The 27948-nt window shown below is 41.3% G+C and overlaps 1 protein-coding gene across 3 annotated transcripts; it reads left to right on the forward strand.

Annotated features, from left to right (window-relative positions):
• Window positions 1-1489: 1489 nt before the first annotated feature.
• Window positions 1490-27948, forward strand: slc8a4a (solute carrier family 8 member 4a). 3 transcript variants are annotated; one of them, XM_063487647.1, is made up of 9 exons: window positions 1490-2017; window positions 2384-2459; window positions 5002-6417; window positions 6566-7083; window positions 16132-16238; window positions 17404-17522; window positions 20814-20913; window positions 22291-22563; window positions 26166-27948. In XM_063487647.1, the coding sequence occupies exons 3-9, from the start codon at window positions 5077-5079 to the stop codon at window positions 26543-26545; spliced, it is 2838 nt and encodes a 945-aa protein (XP_063343717.1). In that variant the 5' UTR covers window positions 1490-2017; window positions 2384-2459; window positions 5002-5076; the 3' UTR covers window positions 26546-27948. The 3 variants fall into 3 exon arrangements, with proteins under 3 accessions (XP_063343717.1, XP_063343719.1, XP_063343718.1); XM_063487649.1 differs by having other exon boundaries at window positions 5187-6417; XM_063487648.1 differs by having other exon boundaries at window positions 2389-2459.

Raw genomic sequence — 27948 nt, forward strand, 5'->3', positions numbered from 1 at the left:
TATATTCTTCTTTTGGACCACTCTCTGTAAACCTTCCAGATGGTTGTCTCCCAGGAGACCAGCAATTTCTGAAATATTCATACTAGCCTGTCTGGCATCAATAGTCAAAGTCACTTAAATCACCTCTGATGCCTGGTTTGAACTTCAGCAGGTCGTCTTGACGATGTCTACACATCTAAATGGATTGAACTGATGCCATGTGATTGGCAGATCAGATATTTTTGTTAAAAATCTGTTGAAAGGTTCTACCCGAGTGGCCAGTGAGTACATAGGCATATGTTTTTCTCTCTCACAGAAGTAGCCACATGTATTAAAAAAATCATCTGAAGATTTAGAGCAGTCTGAAGACTGAGCTGCTCCTCACAGGGATTTCTTGCCCAGAAAGCAACATCCTTATTTTTAACTTTTTCATTGTGTAATGTGAGCTTCCATTATTTTAACAGTATACACATGATAGGAAATAAGGAAAAGCATAACAGACCCACTTTAAACACAGCATGGATTAGTAAAGGTAAAAAAAACATACTTTTTATGAAACATAATCATCCTTGGCTGCTAAATGCCCTGTTTCCAGTTTCTTATGGAACCCAAACCTAACAGAATAAGCCCATCACTGTGGCAGAGTGTCCAGAGAAACAGAAAGTATCATCTTCCACACATTAAGCTTTAAAATTGCTGGCTTTTACCCTGGCACCACACCAAAGCCCGTCATGTTCTTTGGCCCAGTGGTGGTACAGATCACAGTGACAAAGCACTCAGTTTTCTCTCTCTAGGATTTAGATTTGTTGACCAGAATGAAGCAACATGAGATGGTGGTGTCTTATTTCTCTCAAATGAAAGTCTAATTTACTTTGTTTTGTCTTCCCCCAACAGTAGATCAACCACATGGCTCCCATCTTTTAAAGTGATGTTAGTCTGAATTCACATGTCAGAAGAAAAACTATTGGAGGATAAGACTGAGACTATGTGCTTTTTTTTGTCTCTAAGTAACCATCCAGACTACAACAACGGCAGCCCACAGCAGGCGTACGGGCAGATACATCTGGGATTTCGGAGTGTCAAAAACGAAGATCAGCTCTCTATCTTTTAGCTTACAGCAGGTTTTTTTGTGCTGATGGGCAACCAAGATAATGAGCAAACATTCTAAAGGGTTTCTGATGGAAATGATCATTAATCCTGGTCTCCTGATGCGCAGTCAGGAGGACCAGCCGTGCGTGTAGCGCTGCTTCTGAACGTCTCCCCTCCCCTGTTTCTGCAGTGTTACTGCTTTCCCTTTCTCGCTCGTCGTTTCTTGTGCCAGTGCTGCCCACCGCGAGAGTAAGACAAGACTTCCATTCCACACCACACTCACACTCCTCTTTCTTGTGTGCCACCATCCCTCTGCTTGATATCCATCTTGTCCTGATCCGCGTACTGTGTGGTTTGCGTCCTCTCAATCCTTCACCATTCATTCACGCCCACTCTCATGTGCAGTCCTGTTTGGTTCCTTGCGTTATCCAGCTCAGGCAGAAGAGCGAGGGAATTTTTGCACTCAGTTTATTTTTCGGAAATACAAAATACAATTAAATTCTCTTTTTTTAAATTAATACTTTCTAAGATTTTGGGGGGGAGTGGTACAAGCGAACGAACGACCAGAGAGTGTAATTTAATTTATTATTTTACGCATCAACACGCAGTCAGGAAAGGATAAAGCTGAAAGCGCCTTGTGGTTTTTGAATAATTTACTTAGCTTTGCGGAGGGTGTCGCGGTGGTGGAACAATGGGAATTTAATGAGGGGAACTATTCCGGCTGTGTTAAGTTTGCTGAGGTAGGGTACTTGTCAAAGAAAAAAGAGAGAGAAAGAAAACAGCGAACAAGCACCGGGGAAGGCTACGCGTCATTTCCAAGACACCAGCAACAAGCCAACACCATTACACCAGTCTGCCGTGTGAATGGCACACGGGGTGTCTTCCTCTGTTGAACTGGTGCAGGGTAGCCACGCTGTGACCAGGATCCAACTGAGATTCTGGGCTTTCCGTGAGTATCAGTGGGGCTGCTGTGCGCACCAAATGGACCGGTCTGTTTGTCCCTCATGCTCAGCGTACTGATCATTTAATAGGCTCTATTTTTTTCTTTTTCCCTTTTTATTCTACATCTGTAATATCACTTACCTAGCCGTGTCAGAATCTGTTTCTAACTTGGCGTTTTGAATTGTCTCGAATCTGCAACAGCGGTGTTTTGTGTTTTTGTGCTGCTACTGGCTCACATTTATGTTTTTTTTTTTCTTTTTCTTTTTTTTAAAGCTTCTCAAAATTCTCCGATGTGGAACACTCATTATTTTCATGATGGTTTTAAAAACTGACTTTATGGTATGCTCGTTTAAGATAAGCTGTATTTCCACAGAGCAGCATGAAAGATAAGTTCATCTCCTGAGGCTAGAACTTCCACTCTGGGTTGACTCACTGACAGCTGCATCCAGGTGAGTAATACAGTTTCTCACAATGTTTAAAATAGGAACTATAACTATAAGCTAAAAAAAAAAAAGAAAAGAAAAAGAAAAAAAAAAGAAAGAAAGAAAATAAACTAAGCAAGTCCCTGCATGAGAATTTTGCTTGCCCCCATTATACTAGACTCTTAGACTAACAGCTGCATGTAAATCCAGTAACACTTGTCTTAGTGCTTAGACTGATGAGTGTGCTTTGAGCTCAAAACAACATCTCGAGGAACTCCGGTTTCTTTTCATTTTCTTCCATGTTTCTGTTCTGTTTTCCTTTTGTTTATGATTTCTAATGACTTTTCCTTCCCTAAATAGCAGAGGTGACATTTATGAGGTGTCTCAATACAAACTGAGTGTGCCACCATTTGAAAAGCACGCACGCTTACACACAAAACAAGTGCAGGCATCAAAGTGTGAGTCATTATGTGTTTACTTGCCAACCCTGGACCTTTGCTTAGCAAACAAGAACATGTTTGAGGATTAATTTAATTTGGATCTGCTTTTTTTTTTTAAGGCTTGGATAATTATGGAATTATTGAAGGTTAGTAACTCTGTTAGATGGAAAGTGGCATCATGCTGGGTTTGCCAGTAGTTGGTAAAGTCTTCATGTTGCACTCGGGCTTTTAATCGCAAACATGTTAGAAATCAGCAGATCAGAGAACTGTAGTTTTGCACTGGTAGGATACTTGCACACTTTGAATAGATGTAATGTGACGAAGGTGAGGAGATTTCAGAGTGTGTGCTTGTGTTGACTAAAAAATGAAAACATCTGTATTCTTCAGGGGAAATGAATAATATGCTTCAGTATCTCATTTACTTGTTGCTACCTGGCGACTTTAGTGAGGAAAACATATCACTAAATATTGCACAGAACAGAAAGAGACATTTTTTTCTCTATAGTTTTCCTGCATTTCCACCAGTCGGAGAGCTTGCTTTTGCCATAGAAACATCACCCACTCAAAATTTGTGCAGGATTGTGTGCCAGATGAAAGCAACGTATTAATTAAATCTGCTTTCGAAAGTGAAGGAATCAGTGATGATATCAATATGTGATTTCACATAACAGTAATGAGGGATATTTCATTCAGTCCGAAAAAAAGACTGTTTCATTGTCACTGATTGGAGCTGCCTGTTGCAGGAGTCGCTGTCCATGGTGCTGATCTCACTCGCTCAATCTGATCAGCAGACAGGTGTCGGGCTGTTGCTATTGTTGTTGCACAAATACAATCTGTTAGTCACTTATTTATGAGCTAACAGCAGAAAGAAAGAAAAAACTGACGGCTTAATTCCTGCATCTGTGCTGCACCACTTCACCCTGAAATGTAGCCTTGACGGAAACCGTGCTCTCCTGTTATGCAGGTCAGATTGGAGAATGCTGCCTTTCACTGCCGCATGTCAATGAGAGCATGTGCCAAACATGCAGCTTTGCCAGACTGCTCCTGCTGTAGGTGTGCAACCTATTTCTGAGACAAGGATGGTCTTTAAATTTTCATTAGAAAACACCAGACACATTACTAGACATCTTTCCCTCTCCTCTTTTTTCACAGATGTTAATCCTTTGAAGAGTTTAGCACTGTACTCCCTGAAATGTCTATTCAGGCCATTAAGATACTGCTGGCGGGGGGGTGGGGGGGGCACTGGGGAATTGTTTTTAGTTGTCCCCTGATGCCGTTTCCATTGCTTATGTAAAGTTTTAAACTAAATTAAACTAAGCTAAACGACAGATTGGCTGATCTCAGTGGTAGTCCGCATCTGCTGGTTGCTCAGCTGATACCCATCTAAGCGTCAATCTGGTTAATTTCATAAAGCACATGGTATTAAAGCTGCTTCAGCCAGCCCACGAGTTGCTGTGCATATGCATGCTGCTTTGCAACCCCGCTCCACCCTGTCATGCTCTGTCTGACTTAATCAGAGAAACTGTGTTGGCAAATATAAATTACTGCATGTGGAATGGATTCTTTTAGGTAAGGTGGTGATGATTGAATTGCACTCAGGCATCAGCTTTATATTTCACACTAGACCTGAGAGGTGTGTTGGACTCTCTAGACACTAGAGCTGTTCTTCCTTTAAATCATCCTATATTATATGTACCAGTAGGGCTACCTAGGAACAACTGCTCCTTTCTTGTTATTCTCGTTGCCAGTGGATATTATTTTTGGACTCCCATCTAACTCGACAGTACGGGGTGGACTGAGTCAGTTTTTCCCTCGATACTACAGGTGCAAAGGGTAACATTTTCACTGCGGTTTAGCACAGAATGACCACATTATATGTGTGGGAGTCGTACAGGGTAGTTCAATACCAGTGACTCAACGATTAGTAGGTGCCAATATTTCTGGCTCTCTAAACTCGGACCAACGAAACTGATGGATCCCACATCATTTGCATACAAAAGAGCATGACTGCGAGCACTTTTGTGGTGCCATATCGGGGTTATTTTGAGAATATAACTGAATAATGAACATCTGACATGTGGCTTTCTCATCCACCAGGCAAATTTCTTTTTTTTTTCCCTGTCTTTCAGAGGTTCATGCGAACCTTCACATGTCACGTGCACTGATCTCTAGCATTAGAAGACTCAAAGCATCACCACACCATCATGTTTCTACACAAGCGTATCTTGAACTGCACTCCACCTGCCACCCCATGCATGTTCATCTCTCTTCTGCTGGTTCTCCTCCCGGGAGTCACCCGTTTCTCCTACGGCAGCAGGGATGATGACATCGGCAGCAGCCCAGGCAACTGCTCCAGTGATGACAACTGCTCCGAGGGCGTGGTGCTACCCATGTGGAATCCCCAGAACCCCGCAGTGGGTGACAAGGTGGCACGTGCCATTGTTTACTTTGCCGCTCTCATATACATGTTCCTGGGCATGTCCATCATCGCCGACCGGTTCATGTCTTCTATCGAGGTCATCACCTCTCAAGAAAAGGAGATCACCATCAAGAAGCCTAATGGTGAAACAACAACAACCACTGTGCGCATCTGGAATGAAACGGTCTCCAACCTGACCCTGATGGCCCTGGGCTCCTCGGCACCAGAGATCCTGCTGTCTGTCATCGAAGTGGTCGGCCATAACTTTGAAGCGGGAGCTCTGGGTCCCAGCACCATCGTGGGCAGTGCTGCTTTCAACATGTTCATCATCATCGCCATCTGTGTCTATGTGGTGCCGGAAAATGAAACCCGCAAGATAAAACACCTGCGGGTGTTTTTTGTCACCGCAGCCTGGAGCATATTCGCCTACATCTGGCTGTATCTCATCCTGTCAGTGTTTTCCCCCGGAGAAGTGCATGTCTGGGAAGCAGTCCTCACCTTCCTCTTCTTCCCCCTGTGCGTTCTGCAAGCCTGGATCGCAGACCGCCGCCTGCTCTTCTACAAGTACGTCCACAAGCGCTACCGAGCCGACAAGACCCGTGGCATTATCATCGAGTCAGAGGGAGATGCCATGTTCACTAAAATGGACTTGGAGATGGATGGACAGGGTGTGAACTCTCACACTCACCCCAAAGAGGCTCTGGATGGGATGCTGGAGGGCGTGGAGGAAGGTGGTGGGATGAGCGCGGAACAAGATCAAGAAGAAGAGGCCCGCAGGGAGATGGCTCGTACTCTAAAAGAGCTAAAACAGAGGCACCCAGATAAGGACATGGAGCAGCTCATCGAGATGGCCAACTATCAAGTGCTGGTCCAGCAGCAGAAGAGCCGGGCCTTTTACCGTATTCAAGCTACACGCATGATGATCGGAGCGGGGAACATCCTGAAAAAGCATGCAGCTGATCAGGCCAGGAAGGTGGTGAGCTGTCACGAGGCCAGCGGGCAAGAGGAAGATCCTAACACTATCTACCTGCAGTTTGAAAACTCTCATTATCAGTGCTTTGAGAACTGCGGCTCACTAAAGCTGACCGTGAGTCGGCACGGAGGAGAAAGTGGCTGCACTGTTAAGGTGAGGGGGGAAAGCACAAATATTGCAAATGCTCAAGGTCAATTTTAAATCACCTTTAACTGCCTGAGGCATAAAGTATTAATATTAATATTTTTATTACAACTCCAGCCACTACATATTTGATGAAGTTTTTTTTTTCCCTGCACAGGTGGACTACCGGACGGAGGACGGGACTGCCAATGCAGGCTCAGACTATGAGTTTGCTGAGGGCACTTTGGTCTTCAAGCCTGGCGAGACAACCAAAGAGTTCACTGTTGGCGTGATCGACGATGACATTTTTGAAGAGGACGAGCACTTCTACGTACGCCTCAGCAACCCGCGCATTGTGCACAGAGCCGAGGTCTCAATGCTGGAGCCGAGCTCCATCACCTCCAGCAACAGCATGGTGGGCCTCCCCTCCCATATTCCTCCAAAGGCGGCACTGGGCAATCCTCACATCGCCACTGTCACCATCTACGACGACGACCACGCTGGCATCTTTACGTTTGAGAGCAACTCCACGAGGGTCAGCGAGAGTGTTGGCAACATGCAGGTGAAGGTTCACAGGACATCCGGGGCACGGGGAAAAGTGGCTGTGCCCTACCACACCGTCGAGGGGACCGCCAAAGCAGGGGAGGACTACGAAGAGGTGTCCGGCAAGCTGGAGTTTCAGAACGATGAGACCATGTGAGTGCCAGTTCCTCTTGTTCATCACTTGATTAAACATCACCGCCCACACATTGGTACATTAAACTGTCCTGCTAGATTACTGTAAGTTATCTATTCTGGTAACGAATGAAAGGCCTATTTTTATGACTCACAGATACGTTTGCTCGGCGAAGTTTAGCTCTTTTCGCAGCGACGATGTGGGAGGATAAGAGGATATAATTGTGCGGCAGATAATGAAAGATCGTGGAGATTTAAAAGAACAAGAAAAAGGAGGAGAAGAGGAAGACGAAACCCAGAAACGGTTTCCTGTGAATGAATTAAATGCAGCCTGTTGGGATTTCTGTGGAAGTTCTGTTGAAGCTCATTGTAATGCACAACACTAAAGACTTCCCTGTGAAAAACAAAGGAAGCCCACACGAGCAACAGAGTAGAAGAGGGGGGAAAAAAATCAGACAGGTGACTTGCACGGCAGCTACTAAAACAGGTGCATGCACTGGAGCCCGTGTGGTTATTTTAGTTAAAGCATTCGTGGATGCGCCAGCAGAGAGGAGGAGAGAAAAAGATGAGGGAGGCAGAGTGCAGAGAGCGAGGGAGTGAGAGAGCGCTGAAAGAGTGATGTTTTTCCAGCTTTTCTTTCTTTCTTTCTTTTTTTTCACTTGAACGCTGTTTGAAAGCGCTGGCTGAATGATGAGTACACTTGTAGTGTTTGCTTTATGACGAGATGAGCAAAAGACCTGGCAGTTACACAGAACGGTTATGTTTTTTTTTTTTTAATTTCTTACTTTAAAAAAAGAAAGAAAATGCCCTCAACCGTACCGAGCTCATTACAAAATGATTTACTGCACGGCAAAGGACGAAACAAAGGAATCAAATGTGTCAGATGCATCCGTCTGTGCGAGGCTTGTGCGTAGGTGTATTGTGTAGGTTGGCCGAGTGGGAGGAAAGGCAGGTGAATACATGGTGTCAAAGAAAACGCAGATCTCCCTATTTGTCTTTCTTCTTTTTGTTTGCCTCACAGCGCAGGTGAAATTTGAATATACTGCTCTGTTTTTAGCAGTTTTCTCGCGCACAATCTATGCTTTTTCTCCTTTTTATGCATTAGTCTATGTGTATAATTAAGGCCGTATTAGAGTGCTGAATCCGCTTTAAACCCACATCAAGCAACATGTCGCTCCAAAGGGGAACTAAAAAGAGCTTCTTGAGCATCCAAAGCAATTAAAGAGAGTGAAGAGGGGTTAAAGGGGTCCCAAAAGTTCCCCTCATAGCGCAGTCAGCTACAGAGGCTGCAGTTAATGAGTCAATAGTGTATAACAATGTGAAATGAGAGGCAGGCAGCTGGCATCTGCATTCAAATGGAGACTGAGCAGTAGATACAGTCCTCACCTACCGAGCTAAGACTGTGCTCATCCGACTGTAGAAAGCTGACAGTGACACAAGCATCTGTACACTTCATAATATCTGGAGTCATGCTTCCCTTAACAGTCGATGTGCAGCAGTGGAGAGGACTGGGGGGGTGACTGTGGAGAGCGGGATCCAGTGGGGCAGGGCAGTTTGTTATCAGAAAACAGATGAAAAGAAAACCCAGACCCAGCAGAAAAAAAATGCCAAAGCAGTGTTCAGCTACTCCTGTCCTCCTCGGAATAGCAAGCGAGGACTTAAAGGGGAATGCGGGAGTACTTTGATCATAGGTGGGAAAGGTTTGACTCAGATCTTGAATCGAAATTGCCAGGTCGAGCAGCTGACTTATCTTTTAAGCTGAATCTAAATGAGTTTTCTAATATTGCTGCTGGAAATGCGCTCATCTCTGCGTGCCACCCAAATGTGTTAATGTTTGACTCTGATGCCGAGCCAAAAGTTCACCACTTTTGGAGAGCTTAAGTCGAAGACTGCCAGGCCAGATTGTGCTCCTCTTTACGCAGCTTGTGAATTCTTTATGCCAGTCAGTCCCGTTAAAAGATGTAGGTGAAACGGCATCATCTTGAAGCGTCACCGTCGTTGTATGCGTCTATTTGTTTCTCCGAGCCTATAAACTCACACCCTCTCTGTGTTAAATGCACGTCTGCACTCATTACTGCTCAGCAGGCTGCCAAAGTTCATCGTTCAAAACCGAGCTGGCTTTTCATACCCGAGTGTTTCCCCGCTTGTTCGCGACAAAGAGATGACACTCGGCGACGGTCCTCTGGGCACCTCTGTGTTTGCGTGTTTGTTACAGGGTCTCAAGCTTTGTGTGTCTTTGTGCTCGCGTACATCTGTCTTCCCCCGTCAATATTTGAGCATGCAGAGGAGCAAAAGAGGAAGCCAAGTTTTTAAGCTTTTGACGCGGAGCCAGGAGGAGCGGTTTAAAATCTAGGCATGCATATAAATAATAATTTACCATTGAAATTCTGTACTGCAGTAAATAAATTATGATCTACAGACACAAACCTGAGCCAAAATAAACAAGCTGACATCAAGCGCCATTTTACATTCTGTGTTTATGGATTAGAGGAAGATCTGCAATAGACCCTTTGATGCTCGTATGTAGCATAATCTCATATCTGTTCTCGTTAGTGCCTCAAATATGCGCCTCTATGCACTAGTTGAGTCTGAAGTGGATAATGGGGGCAGTTACATAAGCTAAGATAAAACAGATAGAAGGGGATCACTTTTGAAAAAAAAATCAATACACTGATATTCTTTATCTCTCACGCCTGAGGTACTCGAGCTCGATGACATACTGAACTTCCTGAAAGACACGCAGATTCAGGGCTTGGTAACATTAACACAAAACATTTCTCATATCATTTGCTTCTTCTGGTCACTCATCAAAGGGGAAGTGGACATGTGCTCATTTTAAGTAGTGCTTATTCTTGTGCTCATAGCAAGCAAATTGTTTGTATAATTACACTACACTTTTTAAAGTCCTGGCATGGTATTATGATGGCAGTTCTGCAGGTACTGCACATAGCTCTGCAGACCCATGTTTACATATTATAGCTGTTTAATGTAACTTGGAGGTAGTGTCAGAAATATGTGGAAAAACCAGCCATGTGGTCTACTCTTGTTTATGTTTGAGCTGTTGGCCTTTAGCTTAGCAACTGCTGCAAAGAAGACAGAAGCTATAACCAAATAACTTTTTTTATGGCATTTTTCCTTTATTGATAAGAAAGTGTAGACAGCATACAGGAAAACAGGAATTGCTTTGGGCGGACTCTCTCTGGCATAACCTCTGGCATGCAGCTTCTTTATAAATCCTCATTAAAAAGAATGAAAACATCCAACTGCAGTTATTGCTTATCCTGTCCCTTCAAATCAACTTTTCAAGTAGCCACAGAGCTAATCACATATTAGCCTTCCTGCTTCCATGTCACAAAGGACGGCACTGTTTGTCATATAGACAAATAGACATTTGTGATCCCCAGAGGATGAAACATCTCAATGTGTTTTGTACTGGGGTCAAATATTGTACAGACAAACAGTCATGGTCCTCGGAGGATGGATCCTAATGTCTTTGATGGCCTAACGTTTTCTCTTGTGCTGATATGAGGTTAACATTTGTAGCTCTGAGCGTAATATCTCTGCAATTAGTGCTATGAAATTAGGTCCACCAGTTAATGCTCACCTCTAGAGGAACAGTAATCAAGTGATAGCATCCCTCTGGTCAAAATCCTTCCCAAAGCTAACCATGCTTTATATTTACTGCAAATTAGCAAGTGAACATACTAAATTGAGATAGTGAACATGTTACACAGTACACCTGAGGAGAATCAGCGTGTTGTCCTGCTGACATTAACATTTACCACTGAGCTTAAATTCAGGGGAGCAGCTAACACGGCTGCAGGGTAGAAATGAATTTCAAATTCTCCTCGTCCCACTTGTCTCTCCCTGTGCTTATTAGTTCAGACCATTCTCCATTATGTTGCCACACATTTTTGCAAGTACAAGTTATCAGTGGTGGAATAATTTGTTATTATCAATGTCAAAACGGGTTTCTTTATGTATAAATTTTCTCTACATAATAACCCAACAACACAGTGGAGACACAGTAATGTAATGTAATGCAGCTGCTTTCTGTTTATAATGAGCTACACTGCAGCCTCTCTGGAGCTGGATGAGATTCAATATCTTGCTCAAGGACACTTCAGCACTGTAGGCAGATGCTGACATGCCACTTTGATTCATGGCTCTTTAAATGAACGGAGGTGCCAGGTCCAGCTGTGGATTTTGACACACTGTCATGCATTCACTCGGTCTCCCTGCCGGCTTAATTTTTGTCAGGGTCTCGGGAGGGCAGAAGCTTTCTTTTTTTTTCTTTGCAGCAGGCAGAGGGTAGAAATTAGAGACACTCTCTCTGGCTACAGAGTGAACACAGTCATACCTGTGGGCAGTTTGGAGTCTCCGGTCCTCATGCCTTACTGTATATGCCTCTGGATTGTGGGAGGAAACTGGAGCATCCTTAAGGAACCGACAAAAAATGTGGAGGAGAGGGAACCTCCAAATAAAAACAGAACTACTTTAAGAGTCACAGACGATATGTATGATGCTTTCTTTCTGTAGGTGACAATTATGACCAACCTCCTTTTTCTCATTTCTCTGGTTAAGTCAAACTAATCCTGATAATTAATTTACAAACAAGGCATACTTTTTTTAGCATTCAAGATACTCTCAGTAAATGTAAGACAACTGCAAAAAGAGCCAGGCAGATGGAGAACAGATTACGGTTGTTGCAGATGGAGCAGAGATCAATCTTTAGAATGCACGCAATATTGTCTGTGTGACCGATGCAATTGGAGGTTTATACCACTGCGGCTACTCAGAAACTTTCCCAGGAATGGAGCCAACCGGGCAGCAGAGATGGCTGATGGCTCCGCAGTGTAATGTGATATAGAGCAAGCCAAGGATTTACAGTGTTGATAAAATCCAATTGTGTCTGTAATAATCAGAGTTTACATTGACCTGCGGCGACAGGGCTCATAAAGCAGGACTGTGTGCTGTTTAGAAAATGTATTTTTAAATTGAACATTTTAAACCCAAGTGCACGAAGGAAATTTTAAAGGACCACAAATTTTAAAAGATAACTTTACATTTTGGGAAATGTGCTAAAATAAAAAAGAACAACTATGATTTTGCAGGGAGTCCTAGTCATTATAAATAACTGGCTTTGCATGACTATTGTACAGTTGTGGTCAAAGGTTTACATACTTACCATGACAAAAATGAGGACTATGATTAAAAGCCCAGACAAACATCAGACAGAATTATGTCAGAATTAGGCCAGAAGCTTGTTAATGGTTACCAAAAAAATCTTGTTGATGTGCAACTTGCTAAGGGACATTTAACCAAATATTAACGGGGGATATGATGCTTTTGACACTGTGTGGTTTAAAAAAAATCTAATACTAATATAAATTCAAACTTGTGGACCCAATTCTATTTTCTTTTGTTTTTTTAAACTCATTATAGATGTGTGCTGTACAATTATTTCACTATGAACAAAGAACAGTTTAAAAAAATCATCAAAAGTATAATGAAGTTCATATAAAATGATGAGTATCTGTAACTTTAAGCTGAAATCCACAAACTTACATTTTTACATCATCTAAACTGACGTGCGAGAGCTGTGTTGTTAGTCAACTTTAGAGCTGTAGACTGGGCTCAGCTAGGCTAGCTGTTTCCCTCCATCCAGACTACATGCTAAGCTAAGTCGACTGCTTGCTATTCTACTTTAATAATTTGAGTGCAGACATTAAACTGTCATCAATTTTCTCATTTCATTTTCAGCAAGAACACAAAATTGCGTATTTTTTTAAATGTGAGACTATTCCTTTAACGTATTTAGCTAGTTAGTGGGTGTCTGACTTAGTTTACTTTAGCTAACTTTTTTAGCTAAATCGGCTAAATCGTGATTATTTTTACCTACAGTGAAGATGAAGGCAGAACTTCATTGATTTCATATTTTGATTAGTTTACATGCTTTCATTGGTAGTCATTTACATGCTGGAAACATTTAAAATTAAAAATGCATCACTTCATCATCTGAACTACTTTTCCAACTATAGTAGGGGTGGCGATGAGAGACAAAACCACTTACACTCTCAGCTATAGACAGTTTAGAACCAGTCAGTCTAACAAGCGTGTCTTTGGTTTGAGGGAGAAAACTGCATCACCAGGACAAAAACTCTGTAGGCACAGGGGAAAAAACGCAAATTCTACGCAGAAATGTGGCAGCATACATTCTTGCTGCAGGTCAGAGTCGCTAACGACAGAACCACTGTGCGCATGAAAATTAAAAATGTGAAATATGTTCTTAAGCTTTGGGCTTTTAGGGCGTTTGAAAAAAATCTGCAACTTTCAAACTCTGGTGGTACCATTTTCTTTGAAGAATTGAAGCATAAATTCAGCTTGAATAGATTTTATTTTGTGTGTGAGATCCCCCCCCCCCATCCCCACCACACACAGAGACACACAAATTCCTGACAAATTGCTGGTTAAGAAAAAGTATCATGTCAGAATGATATAATCTGGTGACATCCTGTTCATCAGACGCTTCACATTATAAGCAAGCTGCATAGAAAAAAAGATCTGGAAAGTGAAATCTCAGCAGAGTAAAAGAAATCAGCTCAAAGGAATATACTCGTGCCTTTCTCCTCCTGCCAAGTTAAATTACTATAATAAAAATCTACCAGACATATACACTACATGCACAGAGATCAGCAGAGCATTGTTCCACTGTGAAGAAAGTTGTGTGGAGGTCAGACTGGCATGTGGGAAAATTATTTCAAATTAATTCAGTTAAATTCTGTGAAATCCAAAGCTATTTCTAGTGTTCACTGTTTGGATCTATCAGGGTAAAAATGAGCAGGCACTGATTGCTTGTTTTTTATGGTATGGCAGGCTGCTGCACGGTGACTGTGAATTGCAACATCCGTGCTTTCAAATAACTTAAGGACTTGCCATTCCTGTGTTTGTAGCTTTTATATCAGAACATTCTCCTCATCTCTGCCTCCGGTGGCTTTTGAGATTGCTGTGTGTTAGGCCTCAGTTACACCAACCTAATACAGACTGTGAAGCAGCACTTTGCCACCAGTTTCTCCTAGCGACAGCAAACAACCTACCACACGCACCAACCAGCCAGGGGAATACACATTTTCCTCTTGTGACCAGTGGTTGCCAGATGGTTGCAGACTAGTGTGCAGACCTGCAGGACTGGAGTGTAGCAATAATTAAATCATCCGTTCTTCCATTCGTAACTGTCTTTTCTTTAGCAAGCACTGCTTGTCGTTTAGCCAGTCTGTTTTGCTCATCCTCCAGCTCTTTGTGAATTATTAGCTTTCTTTGATGCCATTTTCAATCATTCTTTATTTCTTTTTTCTTTTTACAGTTTTCATTTCTTGTTATTACTCTTAAAATATATATTTATATGTTTGCTACTAGTTGAAAACTTAACAAACTTCAGCATCAGGCACATGTGCAAACTGGATAAGTTATCAAGGTAGTCAGCTAAAATAAAAAATAAATAAATAAATAATGAGCCTTATGAGCACTGGGCTCGCTGTTTGGCTTGCTAAAGATGATCCGTGCTGCCTTCAGTGCCTCACGTGTTATCGCCTCACATCACAGCACAGCCTTTTTATCACTTTTCTGTGTTGTCTTTTTGTTTATTTGCGCTACTAATGCTTTTAAAATACTAACAAAGGTATTACTGATTCAAGTAAAATATTTTTTTTTTAAAAAGAGGGATGGAACTACTTTACGTGAAGGACCAACTCACCGAAACTAAGAAAGCAGGAGAACTAATCTCACCACAGCTGTTTTTTAGTCTGTTTTGAAAAGTCACTTTTGATTTTCTCGCGTTTTGCATTATCACCCACCTCTTTTTGTCTGAAATCAGTGCAAATGAGCTTCAAACTGTGGCAGCAGTTTAGAGTTAGACTGCCAGCTAATCAGCCCGATGCATTAAATGAACCCGGGCCCCTGCTGCTTCTCGACAGCCTTTAATTTCTCGTTTAGATTTTAGTGGAAAATGTAAATGTTCGTCTGTATATTCTGCTTATCTAGGTACGCTACGGCAAGACAGACAGTGTCTGCCTAAAATGTGATGTAATGTCAAAATGGCTACTACATTAGCACAATCCACAGCAGCAGAGCCTTCACATTTTATTTCAAGGCCCCGGCACAGCGATTCAAAGCAAACATACCATGCACACAAACTCTTTTGTTCCTGTTGCGAGGTCTCCAGGCTGCGATTCACGTTGCTCCCACTGGCATGACTTAGCCTGACATTAGACAGCCAGTGACGTATCGTTGCTGTTTAAAATAAACTTCTTCTTCCTCAGCAAGCAAAAGCTCTTCATGCGTGTTGTCAAACCCTGAGTGTATATGTGTAGACAGAAATAGACAGCCACCCACATATCATTAGGGAGATGGAGAGAGAGGGAGAGAGAGAGACTGGCTGTGACAGTGTGGGCGAACGAAGAGGGCTGAAGAAAATATGTCGGTCACAGTTTGACAAAGCAGCCTCACGTTTTTGAGCTCTCGGATTTAAGAGCACAAACTATATATATATGTCTTATCATGAGTCCCTGTGTAGATAGGTGATGCTTAATTTCCACAGAGACAAAGGTAATAATTCAATTCCTCATGACTTCTAACTTGAGTGTGTGGGAGGGGTGTGGGCTATTTCGCTTTAGTTGTGCTCTAATGGAATTAATGGTGCAGAAGGAGTCCGCCCTCTTGTGGGGTGTTAGGAAAATTTATATTTTAGTCTTTTTTTTCTTCGTAGTGTTCGGCAGCGCATGATATTTGTCAATTTGGGGGAAATGTTGAGCTTCCACCTTCTTATCTAACAGATCTGTTTCATGATTCACTGTGTAGGCAGTCTACCTCTTAGCTACTCTGGTTTTATTTGAATGTGTACGAAAGCATAGTCTCAGCATTGGAAGCTGCTCTTACCTGCCTGGGATCTATTTTGAGCGTGTTTAGATAACAGAGGGTTACTGCAGGTTGACTCATACAGGCAGCTACTTTTATTTCCCCTAAACAAAGCTAATCCGCTTCTCCTTGTTCCCCTGACCCCTCGACCTTTAGGAAATTGCTGAATGTGAAGATCATTGATGATGAGGAGTACGAGAAAAACAAGACATTCACAGTTGTGTTGGAGGAGCCCATACTGCTGGAGGTGGGACAGAGACACGGTGAGTGGATGACATCACTGTGTGCTACATGTGCAGAGTGATATGTCACTCTATTTGGTGGCTTGAGATAAATGTGTACACTCTCTATTATATTTAATTTAAATACTTGGATTAATGCAGATTAAACCTTACAGCACAACTAATCTCAAACTTCCTCATCAGGCCTTATTCATGAAGACTGAAAGTCTAATTGATGCACTTAAAAACTGCTCAGGGTTACAGTAAAAATTTCATTATATTTCATCAATGTTATTTTTGAGAACTTTTACAGTTAATCATTCAATTCAATTCAATTTTATTTATATAGTGCAACTGCTTCAAGGAGCTTTATATTGTAAGGTAAAGACCCTGAAATAATACAGAAAAAAACCCCAACAATCAGATGACCCCTATAAGCAAGCACTTGGCGACAGTAGGAAGGAAAAACTCCCTTTTAACAGGAAGAAGAAAAGACACACTGTGGAAGAGAGCTGTAATTACTGTGCAATAGCTGCATTTGCAATTCCATGTTAAATTAAACTAACTAACATCAAAAAAGTACTTGTAATAAAACTGTGCTCATACAATACTCACTCAGACTCTTTGCTAAATGTGATCATATTTTAATGATTGATGATTTGCAACCTAAAAGTACTGTGGATATATTAAAAATGTGACGTGTAGTCAGAAAACGTTTGGGGAAAGTCCTGTTTATGAGACCTATTTATATTAATAACATACAATTCTGCTTATTATTTATTAAACATAATGACAATAAACACATACAAGAAACAATAAGCCAATAATGAATGCAGAAAAAATATATCCCTGAAGTAAATTACTAAGTAGAGAATTCAAAACATAAATAACAGAATACATATTCACATAATCCACTATTATAAATAAAACCACTGACATAAATAAACCTAAATCCTCTATTCCAAGTACTTTTTATGCTTTTGATTAAATTTTGAGTATCAATATGCAGGCTGCCGTGTTTTATTCATTTCAATACATGTCTCCCCAACATCTCTCGCGTTGGGTTTACCAATTATGATTGGCTGATCTGTCACTCAGAGTCACTGTAACGGACCGTAGCACACACAGAGGACTGACTTTCATTATCATCCAAGCACCATGTAGGAAATCCTGGATGATAGTTTATTCTTGTGCTGCTCTGCCCTAGGTGACACTAATGACAACAAGACAGCAGTGGGTCCGGAGGACGTGTCAAAGATGGGCTGCCCATGTCTGGGAGAGCACACCAGGCTGGAGGTGGTCATTGAGGAGTCTTATGAATTCAAGGTAACACAAAATCAGCAGCTTTGTAACTCAGAGCCACACCACACCTGATGCCTGCTTATTTTGAAATTTCTTGCCAGCTGACGTGGACTGACTTTACAACATTAACCTGGAGAAATGCAGCAATTTCACTGATGTCACAGTATTTTGGGTTAATATATATTTTACTTTTGATGTGTGATAAATTATGCAACTCATGAATCTTCCAGTAGATGTGTTCACGCATCATTCAGCTTGAATAGTCAGAGTTAAAGAATTTGTATCATTTGCCATAATGCAGAATTTATAGCAGTACTCCATCTGTTTTGTATTGGTTTGTATTGGTTGGGTATTTTACAAGAGAGCACTCAGAGCACTTTTTATTGCAAGTTTCATTCACCCAGTTCCACACATATTCATACAACACTTTCATCTAAACCTAAGCACTTTATCTAACGTCCACAGACACACTCACATGCCGATGGATGTGTTGAGGGCAACTCAGGGTTTAGTATCTTGCTGAAGGATACTTTGACATTTGGACTGGATGAGCAGTGGATCGATCTCAACTCAGGAAAAAGTACAAATTTTTAAAAAAGAAAGAAACTTCAGTTACCTTAACACAACATGATATTAGGCCCAAGTGGCAACCTCAGAAGCTGGACAAAGAAGCCAGCCAAAAAAATAGTGAAAAAAAATGCTGCTAATTCCGAAAACAACCTCATTTCCAGAGACTCTCTTTAGAACAGAATTAAACAAATTTACAGCCCGGTAAGAAAAGGCACTGGGATCGCTACTGCTAATTTTGGTATTCATGAAAAATGTGCTGAGGATGACTATTTATTTAATTCACTTTAAGTTATATCCAGACTTTAAGTTATGTTTTATTAGAGGCATGGTGTCTTTCTGTGACGGGTAGGTGCTGACACATAAGAAAAGTCACTGAACTCTGCCTGTGAGCTAAATTTGTGGTGCCAGTGCCATTTGGAGCATCTGAAAATCTGATTGATGAGAGTGGTGTGCTAACGTACTAGCTAACGCTAGCAACCTTGGTTAGCAAGTAGCATCCATAGATTATATGGCAGCAACAAAATGACCTGCTGATTATTTTTCCTGCTAATAAAATACTAATACGTCACTCACCAAATCTGGAGTTCTTGGATGAGCTGTAATAAACAACAGACCATATTCTTTATCACATAGTTGTACACAAACATCAAAACCGGCACAACTGTCAATCAACAAATCTTTGTGCTCCGCTGTAAGCCCTACAGGTAGAATAATGCTCTTTTTACCTTGGAGGTCGAAGCTAGGCGTGGCTAGCTGAATGCATTTCAGTAGTAGTCAAAAAAGCAGGTGCTTCCTAACACAGAGAGAAGATTCATCCATCAATAGACTCTGTTCATGAATAGAGCCTAATCAGTGCTTTTTCAGTGCTTATCTAGTGAGTCATAAATGCACAACAGTAGTGGTATAGATTACATGTTCCATCATTTACTACTATTTAGTAAGTAAGTACTGCCTATTTACAAGATGCCATGTTGGTGTTTTGAAACCACAAGTGGTGAGGAAGGGGCATATCTGACTGCGCCTCCACATGCTCATTAGCTAACAGCTATGAGCTGTATACAAGTGGCTAATCCCTTTTTTTCAGTCCTGGAAAAGAAGTCTGTGTTAGCATTTTGTTTTTGTGTTTTTTCATTACGGGAAATAATATTATGGTTCTAGGAACCTGTGGCTGTGCAATACACCTGTACAGCTAATAAATGTGTCATGCTATCATGCTAACAAAGCTAGCTAGCATCGGGTCTCCACTTTATGGTCACCTCTGGCAAATATACCGTACTTTCTGGACAATAGAGCGCACCTGTAAATAAGCCGCATCGGCTCTATTTTTTAAAAAAAATTTAAAAAAAGATATACAAGCCGCACCCGGCTATAAGCCGCAGATATCTATGATGAAAAATTTGATATTTACTGCATGTACAGAACGATTTTGTACTGTAAATGTACATGTATGTACTTGAACAGATTCTTTCCGAACAATGCATTTTAACACGGCAGCAACTTTGCTGATTAAAACGGAACAGAACCAAGAGAAAATAACCGCTATTTATTTACCTTAATTTTTCCTGTATTTGAAACCACAAGTCATTTTAATCATCTTCACTGAAACCCATGAAGTCGTCTTCTTCAGTGTCGGAGTTGAACAGGCTCAGAAGCACTTCATCACATCTGTCTCCATCAGTCTCGCTCTCCGTGGCACTGTCATCCTCCGGTGAAGTTGGCTCTGAAGGTGCGCCGCTCTCTTCCCGCTGCCGCCTCCAACGTCTCACCATAGACTCATTGACGCTAAGCTTGCGGGCAGCAGCGCGGTTTCCCTCCTGGTTAGCAAGATCGATGGCCTTCAACTTAAAACTTGCATCATACGAACTTCATCGTGTGGTTTCCATGATGAAGGGGCGAGGATTTGAAAATAATTACCAGTTGGTAATTTGTTGTGCGTGTTCTATCTGCTAAAGAAAAAGTAGCGTATTCTTCTTTGCATTGATTTTTCATCTATCTTGTTTTTTATTCTAATTCTGGTTAGAGTGCCCCTAGTGGTGGAAGAAAAATCCACAGAATAGCCACACCTTTGTATAAGCCTCATGGCTCAAAACCTAGGAAAAAAGTAGCAGCTTATGGTCCAGAAAATACGGTAATTAAATAAATAAAGAATGTGACCTGTCCACTCAACTAAAGGCTTTAAAACAATAATCCAAAAAAAACCAATGACTGACATGTAGTGATGGCATTTTATTTTTGTGATCATGAAATAAATAACCCTCTGTTTGATGTGTAGTCTCCAGTCACAATCTGAGCTAACCCTTATCAGATAACTATGACATCATCGCCATTATACTTGTGCTGGAGCTACACAGATACCACAGATTCATACTGCAATCCTCTGCACAAGTAAACTGATCCTTCAGCTTAAAATGGGTGGTGCAGCGCTCTGAGACAATTTAGGAACATTTAAGCTGTAACATGATACCGCAGTGATATTAACAGCTGCAGTTTCATGAGTTGGCTTGTGTTTCTTCACTGCTTTAAAGCAGCTTTATGCTCGCACACTCCCTTTCTCCTGGGGGCTACTGGGATTTTGTGCTCGCATCTGTTTTGGTGACTCACCATTGCTTCACACTGGGAGGACAGAAGCTGGTAATTGTATCTTGATTCACCACATCAGTGTCCCCAGTGTCATACAGCACTAAGATTGTACTGAGTATGTTATTCAGTGTGTGTTAATGCACCTTTCTTCTGCTTTCCTTGCAGAGCACAGTGGACAAGCTGATCAAGAAAACGAACCTGGCTCTTGTTGTAGGGAGCAGCAGCTGGAGAGAGCAGTTTGTTAGTGCCGTCACTGTCAGCGCAGGTAAGTCGCGGCGTCCTGAAATGTCTCATCTGTTCATCCCTCTGAAGGCAGTCCTGAAGAAGATTGAGCCTGCAGGCTGGATCCGGTCCACCAGCTGCCTGTTGTGCAGCGCTCACTTAGATATGTCTTTAAAATAAAATTCAAAATGCTCCGTTTAAGATTGCATAAAGAAAAAAACATCCCCAGTTTAACGGAAAGGGTTGAAAAAGCTTACAAAAACAAATGCTATTTTAATTCATTTTTGATCATTCTGAGCTTATTTGCTGCATCCATTTAAACCCAGACAGTTTATTAAAAATGCATGATGTGGCTCATCATAAAAACTAAAAGGGCCGGCTCTTCCTCAACAATTAATGGCTCTGAAGAATTTATTTTGTGGTATGGTGAATCTTTTTTGGGGGTCTTTCCAAAGCTGCCTGTGAACCTTTTAGATCTGCACTAGTGCACAAATCATTGGGCTAAAAGCTCACTTAGACTCCTGTGATGTGTCATTTGGTTAACATGCTCTTTTCTTTATTTTCTCTCTCTTGCTGGATGGAGAAACTCAGATTTGCATTTGTAATGTGCATATTTAAGATAGAAAGTACACTTCCTGCATGTCTCTGATTTGAAAAGGATTGCTCAAAGATGCTGAAGGTTTTACTGATCTAAAATATGAAGATGAATATGATGACAAATTGGCACTAAATTTCTGAAAAGTCAGGATTTTTTAGTGCTCATTCACTTCCACAGTTTGGGTCTGAGCTGTATTATGATAAATATGATGATATTATAAATTATAATGTAATCTCCTGCCCTCAGCGATGGCTGTCGCTGGAATGGTAGCTCTACTAATTGTTGTGCTTTGGTCGCACTATGACACATTTTTTTAAATGGTGTGACACTAACTACGAGCCCCCCGCATGTGTGTAGTGCACTGAATTGTGACAACTGCGATGACTGCTGTATTGAAGCCACTGTATTCCTGTCGTCCTGTGGTGTATTTGTTGCACGTCTTTCTTATCTAAGCACAACTGGTCCAAATCCCATTTGGCTTTAACAATGATTTCTTGGCTGTAGATAACAGGAGCAGTATAGAGCAGTCACAGAATGGCTATGATAACAACGTGAATGGCCACATACCACAAAAGCAGCCATTGTCCAAACAATATCCACATTCACAGTTTCATCCAACAGCAGTGCATATTAAATCTTCTCTCCATTTTACAGTATCTGTAGAACATTTCCCAAAACTGCCAGTGTCTGAACAAACACAGTAACTGAAACTAGAATTATATCGATTTCATGGTGGCTTTACGGTGCTCTGTAAAGCCAAACAGTGGTCTAAATGAAGGTTGTGTTTCGCAGGCTTTCATGCATCTTTTCTGTCTTTGCTAGGTGACGACGATGAGGAGGAGAGCGGGGAGGAACGCTTGCCGTCCTGCTTTGATTACATTATGCACTTCCTGACAGTTTTCTGGAAGGTCCTCTTTGCTTTCGTCCCACCGACTGAATACTGGAACGGCTGGGCCTGCTTCTTTGTCTCTATTTCCCTCATTGGCGTTCTGACAGCTGTGACCGGGGACCTGGCCTCACATTTTGGCTGCACAGTCGGTCTCAAAGACTCGGTCACCGCAGTGGTGTTTGTGGCCCTCGGCACTTCTGTTCCAGGTGGGCATCTGTGCTTGTCGTTCAGTCCTACCAGCGGCCTTGTCCTGTGTCTCCTCTGGGCTTTTCCCCTGTGGCAGAAGCAGCTGCTTGTGTAACCTTTTCCTCCACCTGTGCTGTCAGAGGGATTCTCTCCAAAGCTCATGCCTTGGATATTAACAAGTTGTAAACAGAGAAAAAAAACCTTGTTTCACTTGTTAGTTTCGCCCTAATTATAGTCCCATTTTGCTATTTCCTAAACACTAACGCTGAACACAAAAAATAACTATGAAAATTAGGTTTTGGTTTAATAAACAAGGGTTGCCAACTCTCATGCTTTGAGACTCCATCTTATCCTCTCATGCTTCCCTAAAAAATCCCATGCCAAATAAGAGAAAGCCATGAAGTCCCCCTTTTTGAAAAAGTCACCAGTAATGAATGTAAACTAGGTCATAATATAAGATTCAAATTCTCGTGTTTTCAGTTGTTCAATGATCCCTGAACTTGACTTCAGTAATTAACCAGCCTAAAAATAATTATTCTTGACAGTCAGAAAACAACATTGTGCTTTTTTACACTGCAGACAAGTGATCTGTCACATACAGAGTCACAGTTTATTAGCTACACATATATTATTTGATACATAACGGCATTTCTCTCTAGTCCTGAACTCCTTGACAGCTGGGGGCCCATTTTTATTTTACTGTGAGTAAAAGTCAGATCTGTTTACGAGCCAAACAATGTTTCATCAATGACAGTAGGCTATTGGCTGTATTCCCATAACCACATATAGGATGTGGTCCTTCTAATCATTAATGCAGGGCCACAAGACTACAACAGCCTAATAACAATTTAAGTACACATAGAGTACCATGGGTGGCTATAGTTTTATGAGAACAATATTACACAAAAACAGTGTTATTTTCAGCTTTCATCTTCAGATTTTCAGTTTTAAATAACTGAGTTTCACAAAAATCTGGGTTGATTCTGTTAATCTGGACGCAGCATTTTCAATGGGAGAAACGTTTCGTCACTCATCCAAGTGACTTCTTCAGTCTCAGCTGACTGCAGCTTTCCCCAGCTTTATAAACAATACATCGCACAATGACTGAAATTAGCCCACTGAACAAGGGGCTGTGAGGTCGCTAATCATTAATATGCAAATTGTCATGACCATTGATCAACAAACAGTGTTGGGAAGGTTACTTTTAAATTATATTCCACTACAGATTACAGGATACATGGCCCAAAATGTAGTTTGTAATGTATTCCGTTACGTTATTCAATGTGAGTAACGTATTCTGAATACTTTGGATTACTTAATATATTGTCTTGCTTTTTACAACTACATGAATGTACTATTGCTGTGTGATTTTTTACTGAAGGCTACTCGCCACCAAGCTAACATTGTTAGCTGGCATTAGCTGAGGTTAGACTTGATGGATAGCATTAACAACCTGCTAGCTGCAAATAATCATGTGCGGTTCTGAAAGCAATACCAACTAGATTGTAAAATCTTAATATAAAATGAGTAACAGTAGGGTGGACATTAGATAAGGCTGCAGTTTTTGCAGTGATCTCGTATAGAAAACTATGTCTGTATGAGTAATATGTTTTCTTTCTGTCTGCTTTCAGAACTGCACGTGATTATTTGCAGCTAGCAGGTTGTAATGCAGCCTTCATTAATAGTAATAAATCACACGGCAATAGTACATCAAAGATACTGAAGTGGCACATAGCCCAGGTAGCTACCACAACTAAAACAAGGTAGTTGCAGTAGGCTACGTTTCTTAAGGTTGGCGGTGGAGTCGTTTGACGCTGAGAGCAGCTTGGTTGCTGGCAAACAGAGTTTGCATTACACGGTCAGATGTGAAGTGGTGTCGGAATTTCCAAGTAAGAAATGAATACTTGCCCGTGCACTGCTGGCTCTGTTGTGCTGGCTTTCGGTCCATTGTGTAACTGACGCCCCACCAACATTAACAGGATGCTTAGATAAAGCCTCTTATTGCGTGTGCTGTTTGGGTTTTCGGCAATGTGTGGAATTATGAACATTAGAGCAAAATTAGATCATTGATCAAAGACCACTGATCAATGGCCATGAGTACCATTCACAGAGAGTTGGGGAATGGCTGCAATCACAGCATTTTAAGATGGTGAAAGATGTACCCTTAGCCCCCCCTCTTCAATTCAGAGATGGTCTTTCCTTTTTTCACGTAAATGGCCTCCTTGACTCCGCGCTCAAACTAGCGTTCCTCCCTGTCCAGGATATGTACATCCTCATCATTAAAAGAGTGTCCACTGGCCTCTAGGTGTAAATAGACTGCGGAGTCCTGGACCTGACAAGTTAGCTCTTCTGTGTTGTGCCATCCACTTCGCCAGAGGTTGTTTGCCATGTATAAATCATGGCAATCCTCCTGGCACTTAACAGAGTACACTACACTACTCTGCTTGTGTCAGGCGACCCGATCCTTGAGGTGGACCAGTTTTTGGCGCAACATGTTTAAAAGCCAAGGAGACGTGGTGTTTAGAAAAAATGTGTCTCAACCCTTTGGGATTTACTTACCTGGATGATTGAGCATGCATCAAGACAATAACTGTTTACGACAATTTTGAAACACAACTACCATCACTTTAAATGTAAGTGTTGTTTTTAATACTTGAATGAAAAACCTTTTTAGTCGACGACTGGAAACATGGACATCACCAAATCCTGTGTTTCTTCCTTTGCATTACTCTGGCAGGCCTTTACTCCAGCCATCTCCAGCTGCTGCTTGTTTTTGAGTCTCTCTTTTTGAGGGAGTTTGTATCAGTATTGATTCAAATGACAATGTTAATACAATGTTAATTTTATTATCTATTTATATTTATATATTTATATTTACATCTGAGTGTGATTTTTGTTTTCTGTGACAACCCTTTTTTCCAGGAAAGCCTAATCAGACTTTCATGTTTTTAAGTGTAACCAGAGGTTTGCACCTTGTTATTCTTGTCTTTGTATTTCCATTCCAAAAAGCATGTCTTGATTGTAGATTCATAAAATAATCCAGTTTTATACCTCCTATTGAGTGTTCTTGATGGAATCAATGAAACCAACCAAGAAATAACTTCTGCAATCATACACTTTAGTCTTCTGTAGTCTTTTGGGATGTGTGGTATTGCTGAGCTGAACAGTCCATTTATTCGTTGTACCCATGATCTAGGTTGTTGATTTGGCCACTCTTACAGCTTAGGCTGTGTTCCTAAGTTTTTCCTTTGAACTTTCAGCCTAATCATGGCCTCGTTGCACTTGCACGGACACTTTGGACTTACATGCTAAGAGTTCCAGTCACAACTACTAAATCAACTCCAGATCTTTAATGGCTTAATTTGTCATGGAATAATAGGTAAATATGCCTCATCTGGCCATGAAATTACTTGTAAGTCAACTGTCCAATTATTTTTGAGCCTCTGAAATTGGGAAACTATATACAGTATAATAATGGCGGTACTTCCTAAATTAAGGCTTGAATTTCATTAAATACATGTAGTGCTTATTGTACAGTCCCTGGTATTTGTGGCACCTGTACTCTGTCTGTGCACATTACTGATTACTTATATATATTTGCCTATTTCTCTCTCTTTTACAGACACTTTTGCAAGTAAGGTGGCTGCCATCCAGGATCAATATGCTGACGCCTCTATTGGAAATGTGACGGGCAGCAATGCGGTCAACGTGTTCTTAGGCATCGGAGTGGCGTGGACCATTGCAGCAGTTTATTGGCACACCAAAGGCAAGGTGTTCAAAGTGAACCCGGGGTCCCTGGCCTTCTCTGTCACCCTCTTCACCATCATGGCGCTGGTGTGCGTGCTGGTGCTGCTCTACCGCCGACGTCCCGCCGTGTCTGGAGGAGAGCTCGGTGGCCCACGGACAGCCAAGCTTCTCACCTTCTTCCTCTTCCTCTCTCTCTGGTTCATCTACATCCTGTTGTCCTCCTTGGAGGCGTACTGCCACGTGCCTGGCTTCTGAGACAGAGGGAAAGGCACAGACACAAGTCCTTTCCTTGTTTTTACAATTTACTGAACGTGTTTTCTCTCCGTTTTTGTCTATTTTCACAAAGGTTTATAACTATTTGTATCATTAGTTATTATTAATACGGCAGAGTATCTGACTGACTCTGATTCTTTGGACTTTGGTACTTTGCTACCACCTATGCTGTGAAGGATAGCTTTAGCCACTGAAAATGAAGCTCTCTTGACTTTTTTGAAATATTATATCACATGACACATTTATCTAATCATTTCTATCACCATAAATTATATTCTGTCACTTGATGCATACAGACAGCTTTTGGCATTGGATCCTTTCTCTCTCTGTGGACAAATTATTTGAATTTTTAGATGTTAAGAAAGCACAAGATTGAAGAAAACATCTAGAAGAATTCTCCTTTTTGGCCTTTGTTATATAGCGGAAACTTAAAGATGGTGCATGGGACGGCATTACATAGTACTTGGCATTTACATTAAGTGGAAGACAGAAGTGACCAGTAAAACATATTTGTGTGATGATATTTATTACTTAGTCTGTACAATTATTCATTGTATATCATGTAAAAGATGAACATTGTGCGTGAGAGTGTTGTGAAAGGTGTGCTTAGTTTTGCACGTTATCAGATAACAACAGTTTCTTGGTAATATATTTTAAAGTACTGTATGTAATATTTTGACATGGGTGTTGATGTGTTGATGTGTTTGTGTACATGTGAATCACAGCTGTATCATACTCTATTCACTGCCTGGTGCACTGTCATGTTTGACATAGCCAAGTTTTTTTTGGAAAAATAGCCTTTTTTTTTAGGTCAACCTGGAGCAGAGTGCCTGCTTTTAATTGTACAAATACTTTGAGCACATTTATGATTTTTGTGTATGCGTGTGTGTAGGTGGTGAGTGTGTGCTCCTTTGCGCTCCAGCACAAATTGTCAAAAAGCATGGCACTGTCTCCATTTTGACTCCACAAAATGGTAAGGGGTGGTTTGTTGGTAACAGAAGAGAAACAGAATTTGAATATGGATATTAAAAGGACTGCAGTTTTCTTATCTGTCATGCTGACACTGTGAACATTATTCAACAATATCTCTTTTAGGAAAAGCACAGCAGAGAGCAAACGGGCTCTTTTAAATGAGAGTGGAGTACACTGTATCATATCGCAATCACCAAACAAGTCCATCATTTTACATGGAAAATGTGCTAAAACAGAAGACATGTACAGTGTGTCCCGAGAGTGTCTCCTTGTGTTGCACAGCAGTTGATACTGAACTCTGTTTTTTATTTAACCTAGAATCTGTAGAGCCATATTTATTGTAACAGTATTATAGTAGAGGTATTTATATGATCGATTTTAGTTTTATTGATATGCACGTTTAATGTATAAAA

Source organism: Pelmatolapia mariae, linkage group LG10_11 (genome assembly GCF_036321145.2).
Source record: "Pelmatolapia mariae isolate MD_Pm_ZW linkage group LG10_11, Pm_UMD_F_2, whole genome shotgun sequence".
In the NCBI taxonomy this organism is placed as follows: Eukaryota; Metazoa; Chordata; class Actinopteri; order Cichliformes; family Cichlidae; genus Pelmatolapia; species Pelmatolapia mariae.